Below are 12,147 nucleotides of genomic sequence, written 5' to 3' on the forward strand. Positions count from 1 at the left end.
CATCACTTCCAGCAAAGATCATACAACACAAAACCAGGGGAAGGAAGGGACAAAAACACAAGTATATGCCCTAACGCTAACAGTATATTATTTTCTTCTGCAGAAAATTCGCACATGCCAACAAGACATGTTTCCTTTCTCTACAAAGGACTACTGGATATCAAACTTGAATTGGTTAAGAAAAGAAATGAATGATAAAGTCCTACTGTTTCCCTATCTTATATTTTTTTTTTCCTTTTTTTTTCTTTTTTTTTTTTTTTTTTTTTTTCTCTTAACCCACTTTGGGTGAGAGTGAGGGTGAGGGAATTTTGTCCATCTTAAGGGTTGATCACTGAAATGAATACCCCATATCTGTAACTTCATGTCACATCTACAAACATATCTAAGTATCAACCATGGTTCCAAATGCAACCAGTTTCTAGCTTGAAATGATTAACTTCAGCATGAGTTGCTCATCATCACTGTTGATGCCATGAGCTTGGAAAATCCATTCCACCTCAGAATACAGCATCAGTTCAAAGTCACTTTCTTCTTATCTTTGATTGTTTTCAATTCACTTGTGAGCATCCTCGGGGCAATGGCCATTGACATGAGCTCTTGGAAAAGCAGCTTACATGCATAAGGTATGTGGACCTGCCCAAAATCACAAAACCATGTAGCAAACATGTTAAATAGAACAATACCTATAACTGAAATGCAGAAGCAGATTAGAAACATCACAACCCTAAAAACTTCCCTTTAATTGGAAAGTTGGGTGGTGGAGGGGGAACAGTTTTGGACTTCACACTCCCGCATAAGCTGGGGAGACAGGAATCAAGGATTCTGTTTTACCTGAACAATGTCGGTCTTGTTCTTGCAACCTCTACATTCAAACGAGTTCTTCTTTAGGTTGGCAATAGCAATCAGCCCACAACGCTCACAAACATGAACTCTGTAGGCATCACTCTGGTCAAACAACCTCTCTTTGAGAAAGTGTGCAGCCCCATGAGCAATCATACAATCTCGTTCCATCTCCCCAAACCGGAGACCTCCATCACGAGACCGTCCTTCAGCAGGCTGCCTTGTAAGAATCTGTACTGGACCACGCCCACGTGAATGGATCTTATCATCCACCATGTGCTTCAGTCTCTGATAGTACGTCGGACCCAGGAATATCATCGCAGTCAACTTCCGGCCTGTATGACCATTGTACATGGTTTCAAAACCACGCATCTGATACCCACATTTGTGGAGCGCTTTGCTGATATTGTCCACCTGCATATGCCAAAATAAAAAAGATGGCAATTAGCCCATATTTGGCTATTTGAACTGCAAAAATTACAACTATTTCAACTTTACGGGATTAAATAGAGATGCAGCATACTGATATAGGCATCTATTTATACATATGGTCACAGCGTTAACAGTCTCTCTAATTTAGGTCTGGATTGAAGACTCAACCAGTGCCAATAACAAGATCCATATTCAGAGAAAAGAATCCAGAAAAGGGAGATTAGATAGAACACATAATCAGATAGTAGGATGGGGTTAATACTCCAATCGAATACAAGTAATGCAGAGGGGAGTATCTGATGAAAATCAGAGTTCAATCCAATGGTTAAATAAGGAGACAAGGGGTAGTAGTCCTAGTAGTAATGGGATTGGCGGTAAAAGAGTAATTTAAGTACGGAAATTAGGGTCGAGAGTATGTATTGATTCTGCTAATGGAGAAGATAACAGGAATTAAAATTGATGTAGAAAACCAGATTTGATTCAGCTATAACAAGGATAGGGGCAACACAGGCAATCAGAAATAAACCAAGATCAACAGGTCAGAATAGGTCAAACTCGTATCGAGTTCCATCGAGTTCATCATTAGGCTTTCTGAAGATGTAGTCAAAATATTGAAGAATTCTAATGTTCGGATTGCCCTAGACAGGTTTCATGCTAAAAAATCCTTGCATATGGATTCTTAGAACAAGATGTTCCAGTTGCAAAAAATTCTCAGAATTTGTACTTGGCAATGGCAGAATTCAGAAGATATAATAAATATAATAATCAGCTATTCCAATAGCACATCAGGATTCACACCACAAGGTGTTCAATTGGATCAGACACCAATCTTCCTTGATCACACAAAGGGGTTTCTTGATTAAACACAAGAGGTTTCTTCAATAGAGGAGAAGAGCAGCAAAAGCTATTCATTCATCAAACTTTGTGGCCTCGCTTACAAACTTATATAGAACACTCAAAAATAGACTTCTACATTAAAAAGGAAAAGCCTAACCCAATCCTTAACTAATAAGGTAACTTAAACTGACTAGGAAAGGAAGTACCAAAGAAATAAAGACACTAACTTGACTAATCCTGTATGCCTAGCATATACTCATATTATAGGTCCATTAAAGTGGCTCGTTACAATGGAAAACCCAATGGAATCGAAGGCCCAACACATACATAACTCAACCCAAAGCTTATTTCCACTAAATAAGCCCATTATGGTAAACTTAAACACTTAAAACATAAGAGAACTAACTTAAAATATTAAATAAACAAACTTAAGACAGAAATTAAAAGACTAAACACATTAGGCCACACTAGGCTGGCCTATGGATCTCCAGCGATAGAACTTCAGATCTGCATCACCCTTCCAATTGAAGTACATCTTAAACATCATGTGTGCAGTTCATGACCACCAGTCCAGGTGTTGGCAACAATAGAACATCTAAACAAGCAAAGCGTTTTAAAATGGTCAGAAATGACCTACGTGTAGGAAACTATTCTTCGATGAATATGCTATCCCCACCTTTCAGCTGATCTTGTCACTCTTCTGCTCTAATATTCTAATAAAAATTTACCTTTATTATTAAGAACTTTAAAGGGAAAGAAGGGAGTTGCTAACCTCACAGAAAGGAGCTCACAAGACACACTTACTGCCCTATCCAATGAACAAGTTACATGGGACCCTTGGCATCAGAATATCACAAAAATAGGGGGGCATAATAAATAACAATTTCTCGGACAGATGATTGTATATTAAGGCTCATTATGCTCACAGAATATGAATTAAGCATTTTCTTATAAGAAAAAGTGAACTTTGGTTTGTTGGATATGAAGTTCACAAAAACTGAGTTCAGCATTTTGTACGAGGCTCACAGAATCTGAGTTTATCATTATCCTAAGAAGGAAAAAAGAATACGGAATTTTCTTTTGATATTAAATGACCACATATCCCTAAAAAAGCACCATTTCCTAATATACTAATGACTTACTGTGACATCAGTAAAAGGAGTAGCATCCCCCTCCTTCCCCATGTGAGCTGCAACCTTCCCCATAATGTTCTCAATGAGCTGGCCGATTGTCATTCGAGAAGGAATAGCATGTGGGTTCATAATAATATCTGGGGTAATTCCTTCCACAGTCCATGGCATGTCTTCTTGTGTGTATGTCATACCAACTGTTCCCTTCTGACCATGTCGACTGCTGAACTTGTCTCCAATCTGAGGTATACGGACGGACCTCATTCTTACTTTCACAAACCTCAAACCATCAGCATTTGTTGTCAACAGAACCTACAAAAGCACCAGCATGCAGGACATCAGCAAGATGGGGATCAATATCAAGATGTAATATCTTGAATTTCCCTACAAGTAACACATTGTAACAAATAATATGATCAAATTACTTCCATAAGATAAAATCCTAATTTGACAAGATAGACAACCGTACCTGATCTACCATCCCACTTTCACTGTGCCTTAGGCTTGTGCTATGATCACGGCGTGTGTACCGTGAAGCTTGCCCTTGAGATTCATCCTGAGCAATTGGAGTTGTCTTTCCAATAATAACATCTTCACCTGAGACCCTTGTGCCCTAATTACCAAGGATACATTTTGTTTAGCGTAAGTAAATTGCTTCTCCAACCACAACAAAAAAAAAGGATTGAAATTATCTTCATATACTCACAGGAGGGGCAAGACCATCATCATCTAATTTATCATAAGATCCATGTCGCATCCCCTGTAAAGAGTGGCTAAAATCAACATACAATTCGAAAAACAACAAAGAAAGAAGATCAATGCTGCCAAATGTGCTGAGCTATGCAGCCAGGAAGTTCCAATGCTAAGCAAAGACTGCCGATGATTACATCAAACTAACTTCTCACAGCTCACCTAATGTTCCAACCAGATAGCTATGATATTTACCAGGAAGTCACCTAGTTTGATGCTAATAATAAGTTTATAGAAATAATTATTTACCAAAATAAGTATTAATTTACAAACAATTCTTGAAATAAATTAGATGTTGCCTATCACATTTCCTGACATAGAAAGTTCAAATCTATGAATTCTGAAAAGTCTAGGTCATCCAACCACCTAAGCTCATTTCCCTCAACACTGCTCTCAATAATATTCTCTACTAGTCTAAAAAACTAAAATTTAGCACTCACCATAGTATTTTCCCTGTTTGGACGGCCAAAATCCTCCTTAACTAATGTTCCCATCTTCTTTTCCTCATCCCTGTAGATGAACATTGTCAATACTATGAAATTGCTGAAAGAGAGCGTGACAACACAAGGAAATAATGAAATACAGAAGCCACAACAAACAGAGTTACCTGTATGAACGGAAGAACAACGATCGGAAGAATCCACGGTCTATCGAAGATTGGTTCATGATAACAGAATCTTCTTGGTTATATCCGGAATAGCAGGCGATAGCAACGATAGAATTCTTTCCACATAAAACATACCATTAGAAATATTGCCACAACGAGTGACAAAGAAAAGCAAAAAAATAAGACTGATGAGAACCAAATGCTTACAATGCCAGCTGGCAACTGCCTGAAGTGCAAGTGCTCCATGGCACGAGTAGTAACAAGAGGTTTCTGGGGATAGTATAGCACATAGGCAAGTGTATCCTGTGTTCAAAAGAGATGAATGAGAACAACAGCCAATTATAGAAGACAATATGCCTAAAATATGAAAGTTCAATAAAAATGGACAAAAGAAAGCAAGAACAAACCATTCGCAATTGGTAATTTGTGACATAAATCCCCATGGCTTGTTTGCCCATTGCCGACTGGTACGTATTACGAGGGGACTGTCATATGACAAAAGGATAACGTGAGGAACAAGGAAGAAAAATGGTTAAGGAACTTCCTATGGAGACAACTAGCAAGATAAATCAACCTGGTTATGGTCAGGAAACGGGATAATAGACGCACAGACACCCAAAATCAGAGATGGATGGATTTCACAATGGGTATATGTTTCGGAATAAGCCTCCTCAGGATGGAGCCTTGCACTTATAAGGTCCTGCAACAATTATTCCAAAACGAGATCAGAACAGTATCACAGTGGAAGCATGGAATTTAAATATTTAAGTTAACTAATAAACACTCTGACATTGTCATAGAAACCAGCATTATCACTTCTATGTCAAGAGAAAAGAAAAGCTCCCGCAATCTGACTCTGCTTTATTAATACTCACATTAATAGTCATGGAAATCATGGTAGTCTCTTCTTCTTCTGTGTCTATATACTCTATGAATCCTTTTGCCACAAGATCGTGCCAGCCACCGTCATCCGGGGATTCCTATGTAGAGGTCCAAATTATAAGCCATTTTTTTTTTTTGATTTAACACAGAAATGCCAAAAAATTCCACTTCACACAGACCCTTTGTTGCAAGGCCCGGACATCTTTTTTCTTTATAAGTAACCTTTGTTTATCAACAATAAACAAAGGACGGCTACAACGGCCATAATCAGTATAAAGTCGAAGCTCTTTCAAACGAATATCTCGGATAACACCAACTTCAGTATTGACATCCACCTGTAAATGGCACAAACAAATTTCAGTGCTAACTGGCAACAGATCTATGTACAAAAGTGTAAGGAAAACAAAGTTACCACACACAGATGTTGCCATATCATATAACTGGTATCTACACAAAGTGTTACGTATATTTGGGGGTGATGCAGGAGCATTTCCTTGGACTGGCCAAAACCCATTGGGGAGCCCAGATGGAGAACCAGTTCCAGTTTAGACTTTAGTCTAGTAGGATATTTAAGTATTTTGTTATATTTTGGGATGCTTTGTAATTTTTAATGGGGAGTTTAAATTAAGAGTAAGATACGTAGGATTTCTAGTTTCCTAATTGCTTTAATTTCCCTATTGAGTTATTTTCTATTTGTAGGAGTCTTTTATTTCTCTTTAAATACGCTTGAATCTCCATAATAAAGTAGATTCGAGAATGAATAAAAGTTAAGTTGTGTGGTGACTGATGAGCCTGTGCATGTGCAATCCCCCTCCCCCTTCTCCTCTTCTCTTCCCTCTCTCCCCTTCTTTTGTGTGATTCTCTTCCTCTCCTTCAATTTCTTCTCTTTTCTGTTCTTCCTCCTATCAATCCTTGTTTTGCAACTGCTACCCTGTTCTAGGCAATAGTTACAGCCCATATACTTCGGATTGAACTTCTTTGGGACCTCATCGATTTGCACTAATACTTGAGGGGCTTGCTTCCCCACCTTAAGGCAAACCAGGTACCAGAGTTTGGGAGCTCCAGACATCATAAACAGCGGGTTTCAAACTGAAACAGATCTGGCCCTTGACTTACTTCCAGATCTGTTTGCAGAATTTAACCCATCTTATTCTCTCCTTCGTTTGGGACTGTTTATTAGCTGAAATCAACAGGGTTAGGGATTAGAAACTCACCTCTAAAGTTTCGTAGGGTTCGGAGGCCTGGATGGAGAATTTAATCTCCTTGAAGGGTTCTGGTTTCTTTCGCCCTGGTTCCAAGTCCAGAGGTAGAAGATGACCCCCCCCCCCACACACACACACACATTATTCTCTTTTAGGAGTGCATTTCCCCTTTTGTCCCCTCCCTTTTTAGTTAAATCTATTTTTCCCTTGAATTTCATTTTGTTCCAAGTCTGCCGTCTATCATTATTTTTTAACTTCTTATTTGTCCCTGCCTATTCTACTATCGAAAGAGCCCATAAAGACTATGTTTAATTACAGCCCTGCTACTCCCCCCCCCCTTTGAAAACTTTATATATATTTACAAAACTACCATTATTTCTTGCATTTGAGTTTTCTAGTGCTTGGGTGGGCCAATAGCGAACCCAAATAGGGTTTCCAAATCCCGGGATCGCATCAGCGGAGGAAGAAGAAAACCTTTGAACATGTATTTCAATCATGTTAAAGTAATTGTACTGATGTCCCCATGTTACATAATATAATCATCATGAAGATAGAATTTCATAATCAAAAGTTACAAAAATAGGTCCAAAGAACTAATGAGATCCAACTCATTCACCAGCAAAAGAAGAAAACAGAAGAAGAAGAAGAGGAGAAGGACAGAGGGAAGAGAGATGGCAGAAGCATAATGCATAAAGAGAAACAACTATCTACACAGAAAAATATCAAGTTCCAAAAAATAAGTAAACAGACCTGTCTTCTCAGTTGTCTCAATGTCTTCACCAAAAGCTCAGGATTACGATGAATGCCAACCCAGCAACCATTGACAAAGATTTTGGTTGCTTGAGGAATAACAGCAGGGGATATTTCCTATTTTGGAGGGGGGAAAAAACACAAATTACCAGGTACAGAGATGGTAGAATAGAGGATTAGGAGTTCCACAGCCTTTAAAATTTAAAAAAAAAAAAAAAAGAAAGAAGAAGGGGGTTGCTAAAGTAAGATACCTCAAAATTTTCTGTACTCCATTCCTCTAAAAACTCGAGTATGGGATTCGCTGCCGATCCCACGGTAATGTACACCATTAGTGCCAAATTCTTCACAAGTCCACAAGCCTAATAACAGCCATAAAGTACTCAAGTATGTCAAGATTGTAAGCAGAACGCTAAAACATTTTATTTTACCTACAATACAATTACAACATGCAAGGTGCAATAAAAAAGAAATACTTATATGCAACGATATTTACCTGACCTTCTGGAGTTTCTGCAGGACACATCATCCCCCAATGGGAATTGTGCAACTGCCTGGGTTTTGCCAATTTCCCTAATAGATAAGATATGAACTATAATAATCAACCCATAAAAGACCACGAGCCTAAATGGTTGTAGGCGCTTATGGGTTTTACCTTCACGCCCAATAGGAGAGTTTAACCTTCGCAAGTGAGACAGGGTAGATGCATATGTCAAACGGTTCAAAACCTGTCATATAAACTACGTAAGTCAACCCATACTTCAGTGAAACAGAAACATGCAACTCATGTAGCAAGGGAGAAGAAAATGCAACTCCAACCTGTGAAACTCCAGCTCTTGTACCAGCAGCATTTGCCTGTCCCCAATTCCCCGTAGCAAGGGAATATTTAAGGCCACTAGTGATTGTTTTCGCTTTTATAGCAAATTGCAAGTTAACATCCTTCCCATTATCAACACACTGTCCACAGGGAATAATAAGCAACAATGGACTCCATCCAACATAAACAAACAAGAAAATAAACCCATAAATTAAGCATAGTGAGAAAGTGAACCTTCTGAACATAGCCTCTAACATCTCGTGTCAACTTTCTGAACAGCTGCACTTAAATCAAAACTCAACAATTAGGCATGAAATGCTAAGGCTGCAATTCTAACAACCTAAATGACATCGTAAAGTGCAAACCATGCGGAACAGGCCTCCAAGCAAAGGTCCAGCAAGGTCTAGCCTCTTGTTGCCATAATGATCCCTATCATCTTCTGCCCTCCGGCCAAGTGCACATAGTAGAAGCCTGTGAATGATGTACCTGGCAGAAGAAGCCCAAAGAGATTTTCAAACAATGTTCAACAGCCATTGTAATGCATACTAAAATGAACGAGGCAACACCTACCCAAAATAGTAAGCCTTCTTCGTTTCACAATATTCTCCGACACCAACATGAGGAAGCATTTCTTTCTGAAGGATCTCTTTGGCATATCTGCAAAAGGAGACAATTGCAGATATAACTAAATAAGCCACACTACAAACCCAGAGGATGGTCAGAGTAGCAACTAGATTAATCCAACACATACTTAATCCTCTTTTCCCGAGTGACACCCACTGTTGAACCTCTCTTCCCAATGTAATCCAACGCAACCTACAGCAGGTAGAAGTATACATGCCCAAGTGAATTTAGTTCTTCTTTTACTGTACCAATGTAAACAGAACTTCTTAAAGTACTGGCAAGTAATGCTATAAGGCAGATAAAAAAAAATTCAGAAGCAAAGTTCAGCCTTACAAATTGACAGAAACAGAAAGTCCGATTTACCCCAAAAGGAGTACAGATGAACTCATGAACTCTAGCCAGGGAAACCATTTTAAACAAGGAGATACCTGTTGATTCTGGATCACAAATGCTTCTTCCAAGGATGGTCGAAGTAACTCCATCATCTGAGTATCAGCGAAGTCATAGCATATATGCTCTAATATATCTTTATCAGCAACAAACCCTAGCGCCCTAAAGACAATAATTATTGGGATTTCTGTTCGGATATAAGGAAGGGTAGCACGAATGTACTGCCCAGAGGAACCCTGAATCAAGAAGAAAGGAATATATTTCAAATAAGGCATAAAATCTCAAAAGATAAGATGTCAGGTAAATAAAATGTCTAGAGCACATTTAACAGAAAAATTTTGCTTGAGGAGAATCTTTTCTATGATCAAACCCCAATCAATTCAAGCATGAACTGGCTCCATAAAATCCAGTACAGTATCAACTGATGTGAAGCACTAACCCCTTTGGCACTAGCCCGAGAAAGCATCCGCACAAACATACTGCTGGGTGGCCGGTTCTGAGATTCCGCCATTGAACGGACCTCACCCACATAGGCATACTTGTTGGGCTGCCTCTTCTTAAACACGTACACATGATTCGTGCTCATCTTCTCCTGCGCAATCAGAACTTTTTCACTTCCATTAATAATAAAGTATCCACCCTGATCATATGGGCACTCCCCGAGCTCTGTTAGATCCTTCTCTGAATTTTGATATAATGTACAATAACTCGACCGCAGCATTATAGGAACCTGAAATGTAATACGTGATAAGCTCAGAGAAAGCCCAATCCATTAAACGTCAATGAGCAACTAAAAAACTACATTACCTTTCCAATAAAGACTTTGGTGAACTCCTGCGTCTCAGTTACTTCTTCACAATCGTGCCCTTTCTTTATGATTCTCTTTGTGACATCCACATACAAGGGAGCCGAATAAGTGAGGTTCCTCAACCTTGCAGCCTTGGGAAACAAAGTAGCTGTTTCTCCGTCCGACTCCGTCATCATTGGCTTGCTCAAGTATATTTGTCCAAAGCTTATCTTATAGATAGTCTGCATCACATTACAAAAGTATAATTTCAGCAAAACTTACCTCCAATTTCAGTATATCCACAAAAACTCTCCTAAACTTCTGGTTTGTACAGCAATGAACACTAAAAACGAATGTTTCCCTAGTTCTCATGAAAATATGGGGAGGAGAATAAGAAGAAGATGAAAACATTACAAAAGTATAATTTCAGCAAAACATACTTCCAATTTCAGTCTATCTACAAAACCTTCCCAAACTTCTGATTTGTACAGCCATGAGCCCTAAAAACGAATGTTTCCAAAGCTCAATTTCGATGGAAATGTGGGGCAAAGAAGAAAAAGCATACCTCGAGGAAATCAGACTGGCGGCCAGGGTTATGCTGAGATTCGGGCCGAATCTCAATATCAGCAGACTCATCGACGATTTCTTGCATGGTATTCTGGATGAACTCATCGAAGGAATCGAGCTGTTGACGCACGAGACCTTTCTCCTCGAAGTAAGCACTGATTACAGCCCACGCATCTTCCTGCGTGATCTCTTCTTCTTCATCTTGAATAAGATCGTTTTCTTCTTCCATTTGTTTTCGCTTAAGCAACAAACCCTAGTTTGTGAAAGATAAACAGATTCAAAAACAAATGCCAAAACCCTAGCAACTTTATACTCGCTTTCTAGATGATCTGCTTCAAATTTTATTCCATTTTTTCTTTTTCCATCATTTAATTCAAATTTATATCCATTTTTCGCCTGCTAATATTTTTGGAGTTTAGAGGCGAAGCAGAGCGAAAACGAGAGAGACGGTCCAAGAATGAGACGAACGATGTCTCCTGGGACAATTGGGAGTTATATATGAAATAAGTAGTTTTCTGACTCAGCCGAGTGCCTAGGTAACTCGGCCGGATCAATTTACATTTGAGTTGAGCCAGACTGAATTGGGCCGCAGAGATCATCCATAAGACCTGCAAGCCCATATCTCCTTCACATTTTCACTGACAGATTTGACTTCCCAAAAAGGCCCAAATATCTTGAGTAATATGGCAGCGTTTGGTATGCATTCTATGCCGATTTTGCACTTTTCGATGATAAAAATAGTTGCTCTTACTGCTCGAGAATGTGAAATCAACCTAGAATGCACTCCAAGAATGCATACTAAACACAGCTTATGTGTGTAACCATTGAAATTTGAAAAAAAAAAAAAAGACCAACATAGTAGGCTGTATTTCAAAAAATCAGATATTTTCATGGTTTTAAGAATCGGGAATTGGATTGGTGAATCATTGATTCGGATTAGAATCCACCATCACCATGACCATGATCGATCTCGATTCCGATCATTTCGATACGATTGATCCATTCTCTCTCTCTCTCTCTCTCATGGTTGTGTTGCCCTTTTAATATGCGAAACCATACAACATTGCATCTCATTGGTGCGCTCCTCTATATCACTTCCTTAGAGAACCCTCCCCAAAATCTTAAAACCTTAAACATTGAAACTTAGACTTAAATAGTAAAAAGGTGAATGCCAATGTGAATGTAGTTTTCGGAAATATAGGGAAAGAAAAAGTTAAAGAGACCATTTTCCACCACAGTGGGTGAAGGAAAAATCCACATATCTAGAGTCATTATTATTCTTCATATTATACGAAATCGATAATCCCTCCTACTATAAAAGTCGATAATTCTTCCTTCGTCAAAGGTGAAGAAAAACTGCCTCTAAAATCACAGGCATGGCTTGGTTAATTGGTTGGTCTTAATTTGGCCCAATAAACAAAGGACCAATATATACCAAGTGAAAGCGACTGAACCAGACTGATCTACACTGTCGATCTCACAGTCACACAGGCTTATACTATTACACTCACGAACAAGTTAAGGGCCAAATATAA

At 38.8% G+C, this 12,147-nt stretch overlaps 1 protein-coding gene across 1 annotated transcript; it reads right to left on the reverse strand.

Moving 5' to 3' along the window:
• Positions 1–398: 398 nt before the first annotated feature.
• LOC122639835 (DNA-directed RNA polymerase II subunit RPB2) lies at positions 399–10,986 on the reverse strand. The gene is made up of 25 exons (XM_043832833.1): positions 10,611–10,986; positions 10,066–10,287; positions 9,698–9,988; positions 9,297–9,494; positions 8,996–9,060; positions 8,815–8,901; positions 8,610–8,730; positions 8,479–8,523; positions 8,247–8,384; positions 8,083–8,155; positions 7,924–8,000; positions 7,682–7,789; positions 7,431–7,547; positions 5,658–5,813; positions 5,472–5,576; positions 5,171–5,296; positions 5,004–5,081; positions 4,804–4,899; positions 4,597–4,712; positions 4,430–4,499; positions 3,946–3,999; positions 3,709–3,852; positions 3,252–3,551; positions 832–1,254; positions 399–633 (listed from the first exon to the last, which is right to left on the reverse strand). The coding sequence occupies exons 1-25, from the start codon at positions 10,839–10,841 to the stop codon at positions 511–513; spliced, it is 3,564 nt and encodes a 1,187-aa protein (XP_043688768.1). The 5' UTR covers positions 10,842–10,986; the 3' UTR covers positions 399–510.
• Positions 10,987–12,147: the final 1,161 nt, after the last annotated feature.

This window comes from Telopea speciosissima, chromosome 9 (assembly GCF_018873765.1).
Source record: "Telopea speciosissima isolate NSW1024214 ecotype Mountain lineage chromosome 9, Tspe_v1, whole genome shotgun sequence".
Classification (NCBI taxonomy): domain Eukaryota; kingdom Viridiplantae; phylum Streptophyta; class Magnoliopsida; order Proteales; family Proteaceae; genus Telopea; species Telopea speciosissima.